Consider the following 21,867-nt stretch of genomic DNA (forward strand, 5'->3'; position numbering starts at 1 on the left):
GTTAGAGTGGTATTTATCATACTGCAGTGACATTGCCTCTACACATCTTTGCCTCTTCTACTAGGCTGTTTCTCGAAGTCAGTGCATCTGTTTTACTCACCATTCTGTCCTCAGTGCCCTTTATAGTGTCTAGCCCATCACGGAATGAATGAATAAATGAGTGAGTGAATAATTTTCTTAAGACAGAATCAACCCATTTTGTTGAGTTGTGATTTTCAATAGGGTAGAGAAGAGGGCCTGTTAAAATGCCCTGATTTCAATGCATATATTTCCTCCCACTCCTTCTGAAATGTCTTCCACATCTCACCCCATTTAAGATCCCTGATGAGGCTAGTAAGAAGTCAGTGTTATTTTTTTTATTTTTATTTTTTTTCTTTTTGTGGTACGCGGGCCTCTCACTGTTGTGGCCTCTCCCGTTGTGGAGCACAGGCTCCGGACGCGCAGGCTCAGCGGCCATGGCTCACGGGCCCAGCCGCTCTGCGGCATGTGGGATCCTCCCGGACCGGGGCACGAACCCGTGTCCCCTGCATCGGCAGGCGGACTCCCAACCACTGCGCCACCAGGGAAGCCCGCAGTCAGTGTTATTCATGGGAATGTGTCCATGCGCAATGTTAAAATCGAGCCGATTTGCAACAATAACTAGGAGAGACTTTAGGGGAGACTGGGGCATCACAAACGAGCATTGGCAGTTGAAGTGTATCTGGACAGATGTAAACTGGTCGAAGAACAGCAATTCAGGCAGAGGAAGGGAAAAAATGATCTGAGCGAAGGCCTAGAAGCTGGGAAGTTCGGTTGACATTAAGATGCATATAGAGAAGTAATGGGAGATTGGCCTAGAAGTCATAATGGGGTTGGCTCTGAATGCTGGGCTGGGAAGGGTGTTTATTTTGGTAAGAACTAGGATGTGATGAGGGATTCTTGTGAAGCAGAGTGATGGTGTTAGGGTTATACTTCAGGAGTTATATTTCCGGAAGTTTCTCTATCCACAGCATGTATAATAGATCAAAAGGGGAATGAAAGCAAGCAGGGATGACGAGTTCAGTTTTACAAATATTTGTTGTGTGCCTAGTATGTATTGGACATTGAAGAAAATATACGCTTTTCATGAGGGGACTTTGAGCCTAATGATAGAAACAATAATCAACAGGCGCTTTTAGTAAGCCTGCTAAGCAGTAGAGGTAGGAAGTGATGGAAGCCTGAACGGGGGCGGGGGAAGGAGAAAAGAGAAGTTAGAGGTGAATTTAAGGGAAACTTGCGAGTTGGATTTTTCTCTGAGATCCTGACTGGCGTCAGCATATCCTTAACCGATTTAAAAGTAGATGTAGGAGCAAAGAGAGAAGGACCCCTCATGCACAACCGCGGTGTCAGTGGTGGGAGAATGATGGTGCTTAATGAGAGGCTTGTAATGAAAAAGGAGGTGGTGTGTAAGGAAAATAATTTGGATGCAGTCAATTCAGCAGAAGATACTGAAAGGGCAACTAACAATATTGCTTGATAGTTACGCAGTGCTATTTTATTTAGCACTCTTCTGGTTGCACATGTCAGAATAACAGTTCAAACTAGTGTATTGGCTTATTGGCTTATTTAGTTATTGGCTTATTTAGCAGTGTTCGCTTCAGGCACAATGGGATCCAGCTGCACTAAGAATTGCCTCTGTCTCCTTGATCTGGGTTTTTTGTGTTGGCTTCATTCTTAGGCTCTGTCTTCAGGGGATCCTTTAGTAGCCCTAGGATTTCATCTCATTCTTAAAATAAGATGTCCTTTCCCAGTAGATTGTTGGAGCTGTTTTGACTCCGACTGACCTGGCTGGCTGCTAAGTCAGTTTTTGTGGCCGGAAATGAGGATGGGGGGATATAGTACGCTAACTGGCCGAATCAAATGATAGCCTTTCATCAGGAGGTGGGGATAACAGCTTCACTCTATGCACATGGACTGAGGGTGGATGTGGCCTGTTCTCAGAAGGAAGAACAGGACACTGTTAACTAAGAAGAAGGGGTCTGGAAAAACCAGTCCGTGACACCAGGCTAAGTAATTTTTCAAACATTTTAAGTTAACATTGCCTCATTTGATCTTCAACACAACAATTTGTGAGAAGCGTTGTTATCTACCAACTGTAGGTAAAGAAGCTGTGCGTTAGAGAGGTTAACTGGCCAAAGGTAAGACTTTGGTGTTAGTAGAGGAACCGGGATTGCATCATTCAGGTGTGGCTTTCACCTGGGGCAGTACAAGTGTAGGCTTGTGAGCCACACCCAGGCTGGAGGCGTGGATGGAGAAGGCATCTCTTGAGTTGCAGGTGTCAAAGATGATGACCACAGAGGTGGAAAGTGTAGAGAGAGGGGAGGTCAGGAGACAGAACTGAGAGAAACGTCCACATTTGGGAGAAAACTCTGATAGAGATGCTAGCCAAGGAGAAGAGGAAAGAAGTCAAAAAAGATAGGAGGGGAATGGGAAGAGTAATGTGTTAAAAGACCCCAGGTAAGACTTCATAAATGTTTATTATTTTGTGCTGAGAGTGTCATAAAAGCTTAAAGGAATTTTAAGTGAAATAGGACCATAGTACTTAGATTTTTGAAGGCTATATATATATGAAGAGAGAGCACTGATTCTGTATCGATGACTAGCACTGGTTGTTTGGTGTTAATGGTGATAATACTAATAATGACAGCAGCTAACATGTGTTACATATATTACATATAACAATGTGCTTTTTGCTTACTAACTCCTTTACTCCTCAAAATGGTCCTATAAGGCAAGTACAGTTATTATCCTTATTTTGCAGATGAAAACACTGAGGTACAGAGAGGTGGTGTAGCTCCGGTCCAGTTGGCTCCAGACTCAGTTTTCTTAACCACTGCATTTCACTGCCCTTTCTGGGCATAGATCGGCGTGCTTGGGTAGCACTGAAGGAGGGCAGGTTAACAGAGGCCATGCTCTTTCTTCTTTCTCCTGCGGAACAAATTTCAACCCATCACCTAAAAGAAAAAAAATTTTTTTTAAATATAGAGTTTGGCCTTTACTTACTTTTTAGTAGAACAATTTGAAAGTACTTGGGAAGAGTGTGCCATTTGATGTTTGGAGAATCTAAGCATCATTCCTCCTCTGAAGGACTGATGGCCATCATTTTTGTGGGTGCTCATGACTGAAAAGGTCAATGGACAGAAAAAATAGCACTGAGAGAAACCCACACAAGGACAGTTGGGATGGCAGTGTCATATCATTCATCCGTTTTACGTTTTACAATAGCGTTGGCCTTTGTCAACATTTTTTAAAGGAAAAATCATGATGCAGCAAAAAACAAAGAGCCACAAATGAACAAAACTGAAAACAGATTAAGACCTCCTTGAAAGCTTGAGAAACTGGATCTTTTTGCTTCAAAAGTCAGTCTCTTGGGCCTGTGTTCTCTGGAGAATTCTGCCTACAATTGTTTCTTTTCCACACCTGCTGCTTCAATGTTCTTCACCTTTCCTGGAGTGGAAAATTTCCCAATTCCTTAGTGTCTTTCTGAATTTTCAATACCCACTCACAGAAGTAACATCAGAAATTATATCAGCATGACATTTTGTTTTGAGTTAAGCCTTTTCATTGCCTGAGAAATAGCAGGTTTCCCTCTTTCAGTTTGGACTTGCATAAGAAAATGCAAATAGATGAGAATCTATTATGTTGAGTGTTGAGCGACTACCTTTACTTCTCATTTTGCTGGCAGGTTATTCAGATTCCATTAAATCCCTTTTGGTCTGTATCTTTCTTAATATGATGTGAGGGATACGTAATGCATCCCTTATCACTGACTTGCATGTGTGACGTGACTTATGTACTAAAGCCCAGTACAATTTAGTCTTATTTCATGTTCTTTTGCCGTAACATTTATTGAGTAAATAAAAACCTGGCTAATAATAAGATAACGCCCATCAGAGAATTTTGTCAGACCAAAGTCTCCCTTAGTGTGGTATATTTTGAACATGGGTGGGATGTTCCTTTGCTCTTCTATTATTGTTTTGTTGACACTGTTTGCCTTTAATTCTTTTTCTACAGTGTAAATTTAGGGCTGTGCCGCATCAAAGGTTTTTCTCACAATGAAATTATGAGATTTGTTAGTTTTCTTTGTTTTGAAACTCTTGTTTCATGAGAGTTAGACATAGTATATCTTGTTGGCTGCTGCAGATTACTAGATTTATTGCTACGGATATAAGAAATTCTGGCAGCTTTGAACAGATTTTTAAAGGTGTGCTTCTTTTTTTTCCTTTCCCTCAAAAAGTCTTTACAGAGTCAGTTATGGAGCTGAACTAATAGCATGTAGAAAACCTGGTTTAGGGAACATGCGTCTCCATTCTATAAGGATCTGCCACTGAAAGGGTGAAGTATTGTCCTAAACAAAATGTGCTTTTCAGCTTTTCTCGCTAAATTAGCCAAGCCTTATCCCACAGTGCTTTGCTGTTGAACTTTCTGCTGCCCTGACTTTGATAATATGAACGTTTCTGCATTGATATTAGAGATATTCACATCAATATCTAGGTTAATGTTTAGTGGAGGCCAGTTGGCTTTTCATTCTCAATGGCTTGAAATCAGCTCCAACAACACTGGCAGTTTGGCAGTTTTTCATATTTCTTTAAAATTTTAATTATAACCCATCAAGTCTTAAGCAATTACTTCTGGGGGTAGACTCTTGATGAATGTCATAACAGGGTGTTTTAGTTTAATGGATCCAGACTAACATCTGTTTCTAATATTTTAAAAGCCAATTTATATGGAAATTCATTTATGTACAGTCAATACACGGAGCCTTGTAAAAATCAAAATCAAAATGGAAAATCAAACCACTGTGATACAGTAGGTCTTCTGTTAACAAGGGATTTCACTGATGAGTAGATTCAGCTGTGCTAACACCCAAACTATTGCAGCTTAAACAAGATAGCAATTTATTTCTCATACTCGGGTAGTTTGCCAGGGGCTGGTATGGTCTACCATGACAGGGACTCGGATTCCTTCAGTCTCATTGCTCTGTTGGCATGACTTCTATTCCTAAGGACACCTTATGAGTCACGATGGCTGCTACAACTCCAGCTATTACACCTGTGCTCCAGCAGGAAGGGGGTAGGGGTAGAAAGGGGAAGAATAGTAAGCTTTTTCCTTTTAAGGATACTTTTTTCTAGTAGTGCCTAGCACTCTGCTTATGTTCCACTGACCAAATATTAGTCACTGGCCAAATACGCGTCACAGGACCATATTTAGCAGCAAGGGAAGATAGGAAATTCTCATTTTTTGTCCAGAAGACATGTACCCAGCTAAAAACTAAAGGTGTTTTGAGTATGGGAAAATGGAGACTATAGACACTGGAGAACTGTCTGTAACGTTGAGTACTTTTTAAAACCTGATTTTGACAGACTTTCTGCCTTTTATTGAGCATCTAGAAAAGTCAGCTCGTTTTCATAAGTAGATAATATATGCAGAAGGACTAGCCTAGTGTTTGGCAGAGTAGATAACCAACTACTATTAATGTATGTTGATGTCTGTTTTAATTCCAGCCCCCAGATGCACCTAATTTCAGAGGTTGTGGGTCAAACTGAATTTTATAAGGGACTTTTTGTAGATTAGAATACAGTCTTTGTAGAATAATAATAGCAGCAGCTCACAGGGCCAAAATGTTCTTTGCACTAGGTCTCCAGAACACTCATGTGTCTGCAAAGCAGTGTTCTTTGCTTTTTTACACAGTAGATAAATGAATAATTACAAGGGTTAGAAGTGTGGAATCTCGGGCTCCTCCCCAGACCTACTGAATTAGAACCTTTACATGCCTGTTAATGAGATCCCCAGGTGATCTGCATGTATGGGAAGCATCGCTCTGGGCACAGATGTTCTACCTAAAATTTATTTCTGCTAGCGGGGGTGGGGGGTGGGGGTTTGGGGGCTAGTCCTTGCTCTAAATGTATCCCCTGCACCAGTATCACCTGAGACTTTCTAGCCAACATGCCACAGGCGGGCAATTGTTTGGCAACTGCTTTATTGAACCTTAAGAGTTAAGCCTTTAACTCTGCATTTATTCTTCAGAGGTATTTGCATTCAAACAAGGAAGAAAGCTTTTGGGGGAGACAAATACAACCCTAATTGCGGATCTAGTAAGCCATTAAGGGGAGGATCTGAATTCAATCTACCTGTAAAGCCGGCTCCAAGGCTCATTTGCCTTAATCATGTATACCTGGAATCCCATCATAAAGCCACGGGATGACAAAGCTAGGAAGGAAGGCAGTGTTTTAGCAGTATATTTTAACAGTGTATTTTCTTCTTTCTTTCTGTATTTTACATCAGATTTCTGTTTCGACATTTTATTTTTTAGCCGTGCTATCAAGACTAATCAGGACCTTCTCCCAGAAACCCCATGGACCCACATTTTCTACAATGATTTCTGGGGGACGCTGCTAACCCACAGCGGCAGCCACAAGTCCTACCGGCCACTCTGCACTCTTTCTTTCCGCCTGAACCATGCCATCGGAGGGCTGAATCCCTGGAGCTACCATCTTGTCAACGTGCTCCTGCACGCGGCGGTCACTGGTCTCTTCACGAGCTTCTCCAAGATCCTGCTTGGGGATGGATACTGGACCTTCATGGCTGGCTTGATGTTTGCTTCTCACCCCATCCACACGGAGGCGGTGGCAGGAATCGTGGGCCGGGCCGACGTGGGGGCCAGTCTCTTCTTCCTCCTGTCCTTGCTCTGCTACATGAAACACTGTTCTACAAGGGGCGCCTCGGCCAGGACCTGGGGCTGGTTCCTGGGGACAGGACTGTGCGCCGGATGCAGCATGCTGTGGAAGGAACAAGGAGTCACGGTCCTGGCGGTTTCAGCCGTTTATGACGTCTTTGTCTTTCACAGGCTGAAAATGAAACAGATCTTACCCACCATTTACAAAGTAAGTGATTGTTGGGGCTTGAGCATTGGATTACTGAGTCCTCTCCTTGCTTGGTCCCTTTTCCCCATTTAAAAAGCAAATGTGTTCCTCTTCAAAGAGAATTTAAAGTAAGTTACTTTTTTGATCTTCGGGAGGTGGAAGTGTCCTCTCTGACCTTTCCCTACTAACTGGGTGTCAGTCACGGATTATTTTATTTCTCAGGTTTCTTATTTTCATGATTTCCAAAGGGCTAGAAGGACAATCCTGCCTTGTAAAGAATATGCATCTTTATTATTTATTTAGTTTTACTCCTCGATTTTAGCCCAAATTCCCTGTAATCCAATAAATTGCCTCTAAAAGGTGTTTGAAAAAAATAACACAGCTGATCATAGAGCTAGATGCTCGACTCTGTCAAGAGGAAATCCTCTGCTATTTGTTAATATTACTTTTCCTGAGCTGACTTTGGAAAACAACCCTCTCTGCAGTGCACTGGGAACTCACATTCTTAAATTATGAGTCATATTCACCTTTCCCTGATGTAGTGTATAAGAATAGAAGAGTCAAAACAGAAAGTGCTTATTGTAAGTTTTGCCCTGAGGCCAATTAAGACCTTTGCTTCAGGGCTTAATATGTGTTCTTCTGTATTCCCTTAGTGGTTGCAAATGCAATGTCGTCTGAAGGTCACGGAAGCACTTTTGGATTCCACATACTTAAAGAGAACTGAGCAGTTTTCTGCTGGTGTGTTTGGGTGGACCAACCCCTTTTGAGAAACTGCCTCCTTCCCATCTCCCCATCCTCCCTCCCTGGCAATAAACTCACCCTTGCTTTAACTTAAGTATAAAGACGGAACTTCGCCAGTGTTTGCAGACCTCAGCCATTTTCTAAATCATGGACCACAGCCAGCTCCTCTATCCTTTTGGACACTCTTAAGCAAGGAATTATGGTTTAGGATACTGACCCTGAGAAAGCTGTCAAGTTTTCTAGTTTTTACCACTTTTTTCCTCTCAGTTCTTAATTTTACTTAAAATTCAATTGGGAAGAAATTGAAATAAAGAACAAAATTGAGGGAAATGGAAACATTTATTTATTTTTATTTTATTTAAAAAATATATTTATTTATTTTTGGCTGCCTTGGGTCTTCGTTGCTGCGCGCGGGCTTTCTCTAGTTGCGGCGAGCGGCGGCTGCTCTTCGTTGTGGTACATGGGCTTCTCATTGCAGTGGCTTCTCTTTGTTGGGGAGCACGGGCTCTAGGCGCGCGGGCTTCAGTAGTTGTGGCACGCAGGCTCAGTAGTTGTATCTCGCCGGCTCTAGAGCGCAGACTTAGTAGCTGTGGCACATGGGCTTAGTTGCTCCGTGGCATGTGGGATCTTCCCAGACCAGGGCTCGAACCCGTGTCTCCTGCATTGGCAGGTGGATTCTTAAGCACTGCGCCACCAGGGCAGTCCTCGGAAACATTTATTTCTAAATGACTTTTTTTTTTTTTTTTTTTACATGTAAGAGGCAGAGTAATTACTGCCCTGCCTCTGCTCTGCAGGGAACCCCAGTATCAAGTGCTTAATGAAGTTCTTTTGTGATTTCGGTTAAACGCTGAAACTTTAAAAGAAAACTCTTGTTAGAGTTTGATGCTTTGCAAACAACATATGGTTTGGAAGTCAAGCTTTTAATTTCAAATCAATTTTAATTAGTCTCTCAAGGAAATTTAGGAAATTTTTCTTTCCTTTGAAAACCATGCCATCAATAATAGCCAGTTTTCTTGTTTTACTTGGAAATACAAATAGAGTAAGTATAAGTCATGGTCCTTGTCCTATGCAGGGTGAGAACTATTTGGGGATGCAGATTGGGTGTTTTAAGACCTTGTGTTGATAGCCTGTGAAACACTGTGGTTTCTCCTACAGAATTTTCATGTTACCATCTCATGAATTAGGAAATTACCTTGGTATGTCAATTCAGGACTTGCTTTTAGGACCTTTGAAGTTCTCTTCTGAGAAATTTTCAGGTCTGTAAGCCTGTTTTCAAGGATTAAGTTGCTGATTGATCTCCTTACTATAAATATGTCCCATGCAGTATTTGGGACATACTTATAACAGAAGATTATTCTTTGTTCATCTGAAATTAAAATATAACTGGGCATCTCGTATTTTGGCAGCCTTACTCATGCAACTGCTGCTTCAGAAAACGAGAAGTGCCACTAGTGCAGGGGAGAAGAACTGTTCTCTCCATCTAAGTTCTTTGGCTGGCCTAATAATCAAATTGCCATTAAGACAGATTAACAGGAGAAAAACAAATTTAGTTTTGTACATACAGGACCCCCTCAAAGACAGGAGAAGCTCCTCAACAGTTAGGCAGTTGAGGTTTCTATGCCATCCTGAGCTAAGGAAAAGGGGGGAGGAGTCTGGAACTTCAGAGGGAGGAAGACAGGACGAGCAAATGTTGGCCACTCCAGACCAAAGAGTCTTCCTTATGTAAAAAAGTTATCTTTGGTAATAACTCTCTTCCTGACACAGGCTAACTAAATTCTTTTAGGCATTTAAGAGGGAAGTAAAAACTTCTTCTTGAGTCTGTTGGGCCTTAATTGTCTTCTCCATATAATCCACATGCCAAAGTGGCACATTCTGTGGCAACCTGCCCCGAACCCCCATCACTGAGAAGGAATTCGTAAGAGTAGAGGGTGTGAAGTCCCCCGCACTATGGGAAAGGACTTAATGGCTTTGAATGTTTAGTGTCTTGAGAAGTTTTCAAATGGAAACTTGACCAGGCTGTCTGGCAGCCACTGCTTGTGGGCAAGGGAAGTGGTCAGGGCAGCAAAACCCTTCATCTGATAGTTGCTATCTCAGCTTAGCTTTTTCTTTCATTCTTAGGTTTGGGGCCAGTGAACTTAATGAGGACATTGGGATAAAAGACTTTACAGATCTGTAAGGAACCTTGAGACCATCTATGCCAGTCCCCTTGTTTCCAGATGAGGTGTAGAGAACCAGAGATGTGAAAGTCACCCAGAAAATGGTGGAATCACTAGGACTAGAAGACATATTTGTGACTGTCTAGTGATCTTACACGGTGAAGGTGTGAAGATGAATAAAGAAAGTAGTCAGATGACTCCACAGTAGAGAAGAAAATAATAGGCATTGAATCTTAACGTGCACTGGCTGAGTCACCTTGGACTAATTCAGTGACCTGTTTCTTCATGTAGAAATAGAGATAATTAATGTTCTCTCCTAGAGACGTTAGGAAGATTATGTGAAACTGTAGAGTGTTCGTTGTGAACTGGGTGCCCAATATCTGGAAGTCACTTAATGCACATTAGTTGAAAGGAAAGAAGAAATATCAGTGGAAATGTAATTCTTTATCTCAAGAAAGAGAAGGCCAAAAGATAAATTTCTACTAGTCTTTAAACATGCAGTGGTTTGAAAGCATATGAATTAGGAATCAACTGAAGCTGAAGCATGAATATTTAAGCAAAAACTTTCATTTAGAATTTCATGACTATGGGGCTTATAAACACTGGCATAGATTACATATGGAAGTTATAGAAAAATTCCATATTCTGTCTTTAAAATAAATAGATTTCTATGCCTGGGGTGAGTTAGAAGAGGCTCTGAAGGAAGTGGATTAAAAGACTTTTCAACCTTAAACGAATAATCGTCTTAAATGTCTTACTAATTAACTCTGCATCAGAGTTATCATAGTTGGCCAGATGAAATAAACTTCCCTGCCTTATTAAAACATAACTTATATATAAACAGAAAAATCCAGTGCCCAAATGTTTACCTCTATTAGGCAAACTAGAGAACCAGCCAAATACTCAAAAATCTAAAGATGGTGGTCCTCTTCAAGCTGGAAATTATTAAAACCAGAGGAGCAAGGCTCTCCAGTTTTATAGTTTTGTCCGTAATGTTTTTCTCGTAGCAGTCACACTCAGCTTCTCCCTTCACATTTCTTCAGAAATGTCAGAAGTTAGAGGCCTATCAGATCCAGGCCCCAAAGTCAGATGCACGCCAGGACCAGGCAGAAGGGCCTGTGGTGAACTAGAGGTTATGCTCTCCCACTCGTGCTTCTCTCCATCCCATTATTGCAATAAGCAAATACAGGGTTCAGTTTCGTAGAGGTTAATATTTTTCTAAGACAGAGAGACATCTGTATTTCCTATGACATCTCCTGTTATTTATTATTGGTTACTAATTTAAGAACAAATATGCCCTGTTTGGGCCAGACAATATCCTTGGGATGACTGAATTTGGCCAGAAGCCTTGGCTGCCATTTTCTGACTTCTAAGATTCATGCAAGGGATGCCCGTGTCCATATGACATGTAAATTTTTTGTAGTTCTGCAAAAGAAATACGAAAGTTTTTTCTTCGATGAAGTGTTTGAAAAACAGTAGGTACCCAGAAAATCATAGATATTTTATTTAGTATTTGGTAACCATGTATAGTGTTTATATCTGCCAGGCACTGTTCTGAATATGTCAAAAATATTAACACGTGTAACTTATTCAGTAAATGCTTATCAAGAGAGTAATATGACTTATGAAATAATGTGGTTGAATATAATATGAAATACTATAGTTTTCAGTAGTTAGGAAGATGTCTAAGAAAACAATATAAAATCTTCAGGAATGTGTATGAACAAAATTAGAGTTCCTAACTATTTTTTTGAAAATTGTTAAATGTTCTAGATCTTCACTTCAGCATCTATTTAATACATTTCCTACACGATTCTTGGCATCTCGTGCACCATTTGGCACATAGTAGGTACCTAGTAAATTATTGAATTCACCCTTGTTTAAGATTGACTTTTGAAAAGGATGTGCCTGCAATGGTAAAGTGAAATCCTATGCTCTCCCCTTTCTACAGTGAAGATTTCATTTACTGGTTAGTGAGGTCTGGAAGGTAGGATTGGAAGAAATGCATGTCAGAAAAATGTTGAAAAATGAGTTTTCTTGACCTCTCACCAAATGATTATTTTAGCCTTTCTTAGATGATTTTCACTTACTTTTTGACAGCATAAAACGAAATCAGGGGAGTGGGGAGCCCTTGAAACACACTTACACTAGCCTTGCAAATAAATGCTAGACTTTTATCTGCCCACAAAATATTTTACAAGTCTCTCATGGCCCCAGGAGGTACATGGGTAATAAAATCAGTAAAGGCAACATTTTTCTTACTTACCCAGCATCAGTCATTGCTTGCCTAGTGGCCATTTTCTGTGCTTATTTAACATCTGTTAACTGTTTTAATGTGGAAACATCTTTTTCTCCCCCCTTTATTAGCTTCATAATCACTTACTCAGTTACAGGTGGGGGAAAAAAATTTTTAAAGGAAGGAAATCTGAAAGCGGGTGTAACAATTCTAATTACAGCCCAAAATAATTTGGAAAAATGAAGCCCTTTGAGTTTGATCTTTTTAAAGACTCTCTGTAAAGATGGCTGCATTAATTTTGCTGTAGTTGCTTCCAAGATGTGCATTATCTGGACAGCCTCCTTCAAATAAAATCTTGTGGCTCTATTTCATGTAAACAAGGTAAAGAGACTATATTATTAGAGAGGGAAACGGGAGGCATTGCCACTTTCAAAAAACAAGTCATCTCTGTCTAGAAATAACTTTATTTTAATGCTAAGCAGGATGTGTTTGATAGAGGTTGCCTTTGTTGAGCAAGTTTACCTTTATCTTGGGTATTATGTAAGCTGGGCTCTACAGCGGGGTGCAGTGATGAGACCCACACTAACAAACAGTCCCATATTTCCAAACCATTTACAGGGTTTATCTTGAGAATGGTTTCCAAGGGTTGGGGCTTATGTTCTGTTGAAGGTTTGGGTTTGTCACTGTTGGAACACTGAAGACATTAAACGTAGTGCTTCTGTGTATCAGATTATTTTGTGTGACTCCCCGTGTACAGGAGAGCCAGTGCATAGCCTGCAGGTATTTGCACATTGAATCCACATGTGCTTTTTTTATTTGATTAGCTTCTCGGATGACATTGGTGGAATCTGTTATCATTTATGTCTCTGTCCCTTTTCTTTCTAGACCAGGTTGTGGTTTTACCCAAGATGTGACCCTCATATCCATTGCCTTGAATGAAATAGGATATATTTGCCCTTTCTGATTGTCTTTAACCACCATCTGTGCCACTCCAAGTAGTGTTCCTGCTTTCTGAGGATTGTCTTTTCCCCCATTTGCCTTACACTTGACTTTGTGAGAATCCAGATAGAGCAAGATACTCCGATTCCGATCACAGTATTTCCTCACATTATTGAAACTGGAGGACTGTTTGTCATGCAGTTACAAATGAATCTGGATTTCCTCCAAGTAAACTTTTTGTGGCATTTAATATTCATGACCTGTAGTACTTTAAAACTTTGAACTGCTGCCAAGACCGCTAACCAGATAACACCACACATAAAGTCGAGGTTCAGAAATATTTTACAATTCAAAAAGTCAAAGATGAATAGGGTATTTTATTCCTGCAGGTTGGCTTCCTCGCTCAGCTGACTTAAGATGATTCTGTATTCTGGTTGTGGTTTAGGTTCCAGTTATTTAAATTTGGGAAGCTGACTACCCTTGCAGGTTTCTGTAATGCTTGCATTAGAGTGTTAATACCCGGGACAGTGTTCTATTCACAAATTATGATTATTTTTTTAAAGATTCATCTTTGTGCAAGGCATGGTGTTAGGTGATGTGGGGAATCAAAGATGAATCGAAAAAATTCTGCCCTGAAGGACATTTGAGAGTAGTAGGAAGTGGAGAATAGTACCTGCCCGTGTAGAACTGAAATTCAAGCTGGAGAGTGGTGAGGGCTGGAGGGGAGGCCCTGGGAGCACTAGGGCGGCTTAGAGGAAGGGGAGGTGACTTTCAGCTGAAGTGCCTTCAGCAGCAAAGGTGTGTGAGGAGGACCCCGAAGGATACTTGGGATATGGGCGTTTATAATTGGACAGACGAGGAAGAGTGGAGAGTGGAGCCTGAGCATGACACGGAGGGACCCTCAGAGGAAGTTCCTGAGGGGCACAGAGCAGTCCTTTTGTTAGATACACAGAGCGCCAGGACCTAGAGAGGAAAATGAATCAGGAAAGGTAAACTGAGACAGCTACCGTGTCTAACGACGTCGGGGCCTTTTAAGATAGGTTGTCACCCCGACAGTGATGGGAAATGATGCATGGCTTTCAAATGTGCTAGCCCTTGGACTGGTCCATGGGAGAAGCCCAAGAATGTATAGGCCACTCCTTCTTGCCTCTTGGAGAACTTTCTTTTCTGTTCTTTCCCTAAACCTGAGAGAGGGTCCCTTGGGTGATGAGATTAAGGACCGGACTCAGGAGTAGAAGTTGTATCTCATTCAGTGAGTGTGTCTCCCATCAGTGTTTATTTCGTTGTTTAGCATTTAAAAGAAAAGCAGTTATTTTCTGAAGGCTAATACTGTCGTACTTTTTACTCTGTAATATTTGGCATATTATTGTGTACTCCTAATGAGAAAAACAGGGAGTCCTTAAGGGCTCTCTCCTATGTCCGTTCTTCCAGTATTCCTGAAACATGTTCAGATATTACTGTGAATGGCCACAAATACAAATCCCTCTTTGTTTTGTACTCTTTCACAAAGGAAGACAGAAAAAGCATTTTTTACAGGATGGAATAAAACACCCTATCAGCACTAAATTTCAACCAGTTAACTGAGTACACTGTCAGTGAAAATGACACGCAAATTGGACCTTGTGATGAATAAATAATGAGTCTCATTGAAATCATCTCTGCTGTTCTCATAACACTGTCTGGGATGCATATTACATCACTTGGCTCAATTTTCGATAACCTGCTGCCTCAGAGGAATCAAATTGACTGATGGGGATCTCATGACTATCAGGTTACTCATATTCAGCTGGGTTCTGTCAGTTTCACAGAAAATGATGTGGTTTGCACAAATTTGAAATCCATTGTCATTGCCTAGAAGTCAGATTCCTGTCTTAAATGCCTGGAACAATGGAAATGCTAATTTAGTGTTGATCTCTCAAGTGAAACTTAAGCTATAGAAAGCCTGATTTCCAGAGTACATGAGAGATTCCTTAAAAGGTGTGAGCAGGGTGGGAGGTGCGTTGGATAAAACTGAATATTAAATCAGATTCTTTGATTATTAGAATATCTGTGATATATGATACTATGGTAAAGGTTGCATGGTGTGATGTTTAATTTTTTTATCCAGTTTCATACCTATTGATCACAGTATTCCTTTCTTCAAAAAGGAAAAGAAGAAATCAAAAGGGAAGAACAGCACTTTCTAATACAAAAGCCTGCAGTGATTTGGTGCTGGGAAGGTCGATGTACCCTTGCTCTCAGGGCTGGTCTTTACAACTCTGCAGCACCCAGATGGCTCTTGTATGCTCTGTTGGTCTGATTACAACTCTTGCATCAAGTGAAATAGCATGAATTCAGAATTTAATACATGTTTCCTGAGTAATTATGGCCTTGATTAGTGAAGTCAGTGTTTCTGTTCCAGAGGACACTTTCTTTCTTTCTCCACATGTTTGTTCATTTCATTTCAGGAAATCAAATAAAATGCAAAGATCATAATGCTTCTCTTTGGTGTAATAGGGGAATCTGCAATACCTGCCTTTGGGTATGTGGTTGTCGATTTGCTTATAATTAATATAAGATTCAAAGAAAAGAAAACAGCAGGGACAATATGAGAAAAATGAAGGACATATAAAAACAAATAAATGACTCTTAGCTTTTAGTATATGAAGAAATGGAAGATATATCTAGAATTTCCATTAATGTATTGCTGAAGATAACTACACACCAAGTACATTTAATAGTCTTTGATTATATGCAACATCGTTTGTGACTGCTTAAAAATAATTAAATGTTATGTATTTAAAAACAGCAAAAAAGAAAAAACCTTAATATTTTAATTTTATGAATTTTGAGTCATTATACCTGTTAGCAGTACCAACCCAACCTTTTGAGGGCATTGTCTTAGTTTTTAACATATAAGACACTGAGTCCCTTCCCCCTATAAAAGGGTGTGTGTGTGTGTGTGTGTGTGTGTGTGTGTTTTGTGTGTTCTATCAGAATACATGTTTATGTAATGTAGTCGGATTATACCAAAGTTATACATGAATGATTTGAGTGTATTTCCATAACTTTTATGAAATGGAAAGCTCCAAAATTACATAGGATTATTTTTTCTAATTTGAAGATTCAGGCAAAAATTTGCCAGTTTACGTGTTCCGTCGAGTGAAGTTTCTTTCTTAAAATCTCATGACAGGGCTTCCCTGGTGGCGCAGTGGTTGAGAGTCCACCTGCCGATGCAGGGGACACAGGTTCCTGCCCCGGTCCGGGAGGATCCCACATGCCGCGGAGCGGCTGGGCCCGTGAGCCATGGCCGCTGAGCCTGCGCGTCCGGAGCCTGTGCTCCGCAACGGGAGAGGCCACAACAGTGAGAGGCCCGCGTAATGCAAAAAAAAAAAAAAAAAAAAAAAATCTCATGACATAGTGTGATAAAAAGTTAAATATAGGGCCTCCCTGGTGGCACAGTGGTTGAGAGTCCGCCTGCCGATGCAGGGGATACGGGTTCGTGCCCCGGTCTGGGAGGATCCCATATGCCGCGGAGCGGCTGGGCCCGTGAGCCATGGCTGCTGAGCCTGCGCATCCGGAGCCTGTGCTCCGCAACGGGAGAGGCCACAACAGTGAGAGGCCCGCGTACCACAAAAAAAAAAAAAAAAAAAAAAAAAGTTAAATATAAGTGATGTTCACTTTGAAGAATGACTTGGTGATTGGCTGGTCTTCTCACGTATAGGTGCAAGTAAGGCTATTTTGGAAAGGCTGTAGGACTGGAACATGCAGGTTTAGATTTAGATGACATGATTTTAGATAAAGTACTAAACGTATTGAACATCAGTTACAGGGTCTGTGAACTAGGACTATAATATTTGCCTTGCCAAGGTATTGCCAGATATGAATATAGTAAGTGTACACTCTTCAGCCAAGTTCCTCTTCTATAGTACGTATCATGATCATCAGCATTTAACTGCATTTCCACAGCATTTCAATAGTAGTGAAGTTTTTGTCTGTTGTTTCACGGAGCACTCAATTAGCGTAGCTCTGGCTTTTCTAGTGGGATGCAGGGTGAAATGTCAACCAACTTATTTGCTACCCTATTCACCAATGCTGACAATTTAAAGAATATTGAGAAGAAGACCTTTTTTAAGGATAATTTTTCTGAACAACACGATTTGATCATTTATCTTTTGTTTGATTGAAAATAGGTACACACACTCATTCCTTAATTTTTCTCCGTTGATAATATCTTGCCATCGTCTCATACTTTTATAGCCTGATTTTTCCCCTTCAGGCTCAGGATGGTGCTGTTGCTTATATATATGAAAGTGGAAGGGAGCCGGGCCTTTTCTGGTCTGCTCCCCACCCCCCATTACCCTGTTTCCTGTATATTTCCTTTTGGTAAGGTTTATAGTAAGGAAGATTAGTTCAGTAGCTGCAATAACTTGCAGCGTTCAAGTCTCATTCTTTGGAGAAAGAAGAAGCAGTTATCACCTAAGGGTGAATGTGCATCTCTCTCCTCCTCCTATTCTTCCCCAGCCTGGCAGCCAATACTGTGGCAGCTGATTCCAGAATCTTTTATAACAAACCTTTTCAGGGAAACATTGAGGCTGCTTTTTGCTGTTGTTATTGCTGCTGTTCCACAGTTTAGTTTATTTCCCTACCTCCTAGGGAGAGCAGAGTAAGCAAAAAGTTTTTACTTTTAAAGCATTACTATCTTCTGGCTGCCAAAAATTTTATGAAATATTTCAGACGTCTTCATAACATTCAGACCAAATTATTTTTACAGAAACTTAAATCTGGTAACTTGGGCTTGCTGAGAAAAGTCTATAGGTAAAATTAGTTTTTGATTTCAGAAAATTCAGTATTTAAAAATCTGGTTTAATTGACAGGTAATAACAGGGGTGGGTGGGGGATGGTGACTAAAGATCAGGATTCATTATGGGTTTCCAAACTGGGATGATCATCAGCCTCTCCTGGGGAAACTGTTTTAAACCAGAGATTATAGCCCCAAACTGGAAGCTACCGAATCATAATATTTTGCTCTGCTTATTTTTAGTTTGTTTTTGAGGTGTTGAGGGGGAGCTGGTGCAGAGGCAGCAGGAAAGAAACTACTATTTATTATTTATTTATGGCCACACCTCACGGTTTGCAGTGCACGACCTTCAGGATCTTAGTTCCCCGACCAGGGATTGAACCCAGGCCCATAGCGGTGAAAGCGCTAACTACTGAAGATTCAGGCAAAAATTTGCCAGTTTACGTGTTCCGTCGAGTGAAGTTTCTTTCTTAAAATCTCATGACAGGGCCTCCCTGGTGGCGCAGTGGTTGAGAGTCCGCCTGCCGATGCAGGGGACACGGGTTCGTGTCCTAACTACTGGACCACCAGGGAATTCCCAAGAAACTCCTTTTTAAAAGTTCCTGCTGTTGTTACCAAACCCAGGTTTGTTTACTTGCAGCTCATAAGCCAATAATTCAAGAGGCAAGTGTCAGTAGAAAGCGAAGGTGCTCTAATCAGAAAAACTGGCAATCTGGGGAGAAGGTCGACTCGTGTCCAGAGACCAACTCTGAAGATCCTGCTCAGCCATGGCAGTTTTTATTTATTTATTTAATGTTTAATTAAAAAAATTTTTTTTAATTAATTTATTTTTGGCTGCATTGGGTCTCCGTTGCTGCGCACGGGCTTTCCCTAGTTGTGGCGAGCGGGGGCTACTCTTTGTTGTGCTGCGTGGGCTTCTCAATGCTGTGGCTTCTCTTGTGGAGCACAGGCTCTAGGTGCATGGGCTTCAGTAGTTGTGGCTCACGGGCTCTAGAGTGCAGGCTCAGTAGTGCAGGCTCAGTAGTTGTGGTGCACGGGCTTAGTTGCTCCGCAGCATGTGGCATTTTGCCAGACCAGGGCTCAAACCCGTGTCTCCTGCATTGGCAGGCGGATTCTTAACCACTGCACCACCAGGGAAGCCCAATGGCAGTTTTTTTTTTTTTGCGGTATGCAGGCCTCTCACTGTCGTGGCCTCTCCCGTTGCGGAACACAGGCTCCGGACGCGCAGGCTCAGCGGCCATGGCTCACAGGCCCAGCCGCTCCGCGGCATGTGGGATCTTCCCGGACCGGGGCACGAACCAGTGTCCCCTGCATCGGCAGGCGGACTCTCAACCACTGCGCCACCAGGGAAGCCCCCAATGGCAGTTTTTAAAGGGAAAAAATGGGGGAGTGGGGGAGAATCTCAGTGAATCGTCAAGGCAGGCGGTTGGGTTCTGCATCGTTATTGATCGTGTGCAGACTGGGTGGCTGTCTCTTCAGATGTTACCGTGCCCGTGTGATCTGTCTGCAGGATTGCTAAGGGAGCTATTGCAGGTAGAGAGCTAGTCATTTTTTAACAGATTAATTCTTCATTCTTCTTTTTAACTAGGAAAAGAATCAACAGCTTAGACAGGGCATGGTGTACATTCAGGAGAGCATAAGTCAGGGGTTAGTTTCAATTGCTTATTGATCTCATTCCTATAATTAGATTCTTTTACTGTTAAGAGGGGAACAGAAATGGGCAGACAGGAAAAGGGCAAAAGAGCTGATTTCACTGTGATTTTTTTTTTTTTTTTTCTGGTACGCGGGCCTCTCACTGTTGTGGCCTCTCTCGTTGCGGAGCACAGGCTCCGGATGTGCAGGCTCAGCGGCCATGGCTCACGGGCCCAGCTGCTCCATGGCATGTGGGACCGGGGCACGAACCCGTGTCCCCTGCATCGGCAGGCGGACTCTCAACCACTGTGCCACCAGGGAAGCCCTCACTGTGATTTTGATGAATAGCTGGGTTTGGGACCCATTGGTGCACATCGAGAATCTGATACCCCATACAATATTATTAAACATTATAAGATATTCATAAAGACGCAAGATTTTGTGGCTGGAGAAGGATATTAGAAATTATGTATCCATATGCTACTCCATCTCTTTTCACAGGATGTGGGGCCCACAGAAATTAGTCACAGGGTAAGTCAAGCATAGAGTTGGCATGGTACCTCGTCCTCCAGGTCCAGTGCTTTTACCACTGTGCACATTGCTTCCCTGCCTTTAATTTATAAAAAACTTGTTACTATGGAAATACTTTTCTATTTGCCACTTTAGTCTAGAGACTTGTAATGGACTGCTATGTACCATCCCTCAAGTATGTCATTAATTAAGACTCTGTGCTTCTTATTTCACCCTAGGTTCTTTCTCTTCTGCTGTGTTAAAACTTCCAGGGCACCTTTTGAAATTGAGTTGGTTTGTGTTTTGTTATTGTTTTCCTCCCCGCCAGGCCCATCTTTTTCCTGTCTGTGCCCCTTCCTCCCCCACCCCCCTGAACTAGCTTCACTTAAGGGCTCAAATATTTTCCTATTGCTATTTTAGGGCTCCAGCTTGATTTAAGCTTGCTTTCAGTAGGAACATATACTTTTGCAGCTACCAGAAGCTGAACACAAAGTGACTAAAATCAGAGTATTTTTCTTCCTGATTTGGTTAATTTCCTTCACTAACAGGATATTATGTTTGGAGTAGGTTACCCCTCAATCCAGGGCTCTTCTCTTTGAGGATGCTGAGTCTGAGATTGGTCTAGAGGTGGAGAAGTAATAAATACTGGGGCACCTCCTTTTTGACACCCTCTTCCAACTCTCCAAGGTACCACGGCTCAAACTTGGAGATGAAAAATTTTAGGCATTAGCAGTAGACTCATCAGCTTGGTGTATCATCACTCACCCTGGCGCTTGCAATTCCAGGAGTGTGGTGGACACCACTTGTGTCTTAAAGATGCTTAAAGTTTCTTCTGACCATAAGATATGACTTTAGTTTCTCACTGTTGGGTGACTATTCGAATGAGTGACAACCCTAATGTCAAAAGTGAGGATGGTTCCAAAAATGAAGGTAAAATTGCCAGAAAAGCGAAAATACAGAGGTGCCAATTGAAAAATGGGCAGTCTGAGTGAGAAAAGGGCTGAATTTAAGCTGTCAAAGCAACAGCCGAAAGTTTCTGGTTCTTGGACAGGGTAATTTGTAGTCTTTGATTCTGTTGCATTCTGCAGAGTATAATCTTCTCCATGGCTCTGCTGACTTCCATATTCTTTAAAGAGGAAGAGAAATACCCAGTTTGAATTCATTAGCCTTCATTTGCATATACACAGAGCTGGTGGTAATTACGATAACAACCACCATTGATCAAGGCTTACCGTGGTGTGCTAGCAAAGTGTCTTCTGTGCATTTCTTTGTTCGAGTCTATGAGAGTAGGTATTATTAACCTCATTTACAGATAAGGAAACTAAGGTTTATAGGAGTGAAATAATTTGCCCAAGGATTCAGAGAGCGCCTAGGGGAGAAGGGATCTCCTTCCAAAGCTTTGACACCAAAGCTCATGGTCTTTCCATTGTACTGTTTTTTTTTTTGTTTTTTTTTTTTTTAAATCCTTAAAGGTGTGGGTATTTTTATTTTATTTTATTTATTTATTTATGGCTGTGTTGGGTCTTCATTTCTGTGCGAGGGCTTTCTCTAGTTGCGGCGAGCGGGGGCCACTCTTCATCGCGGTGCGCGGGCCTCTCACTATCGCGGCCTCTCTTGTTGCGGAGCACAGGCTCCGGACGCGCAGGCTCAGTAATTGTGGCTCACGGGGCTGGCTGCTCCGCGGCATGTGGGATCTTCCCAGACCAGGGCTCGAACCCATGTCCCCTGCATTGGCAGGCAGATTCTCAACCACTGTACCACCAGGGAAGCCCCTCCATTGTACTGTTTTTGTACAAGTTTGATTAAAATGGAAGATGCAAATAGGATGATGAAAGAATCAACCACTTTCGTATTACTTGGTCTTGGAGCCAAGGCTGTTTACCTGGAACAGCTTTAAATACAAATAACCTGCACTTCCACATGCAATAGCTGATTTTATGTGTGCTAAAAATACAAAGATGGATAATATACTACCCCCGTCCCTAGGAAGTA

The 21,867-nt window shown here is 41.7% G+C and overlaps 1 protein-coding gene across 1 annotated transcript in view; it reads left to right on the forward strand.

Moving 5' to 3' along the window:
* The window catches only part of TMTC2 (transmembrane O-mannosyltransferase targeting cadherins 2), a gene marked incomplete at both ends in the record, with an annotated part of 412,037 nt that overhangs the window by 157,278 nt on the left and 232,892 nt on the right, over nucleotides 1–21,867 (forward strand). The window contains one exon of the mRNA XM_079715466.1: nucleotides 6,332–6,902. Coding sequence (XP_079571592.1) covers nucleotides 6,332–6,902 — 571 coding nt within the window. The remainder of the gene's footprint in view (nucleotides 1–6,331; nucleotides 6,903–21,867) is intronic.

Source organism: Hyperoodon ampullatus (genome assembly GCF_949752795.1).
Source record: "Hyperoodon ampullatus genome assembly, chromosome: 11".
In the NCBI taxonomy this organism is placed as follows: domain Eukaryota; kingdom Metazoa; phylum Chordata; class Mammalia; order Artiodactyla; family Ziphiidae; genus Hyperoodon; species Hyperoodon ampullatus.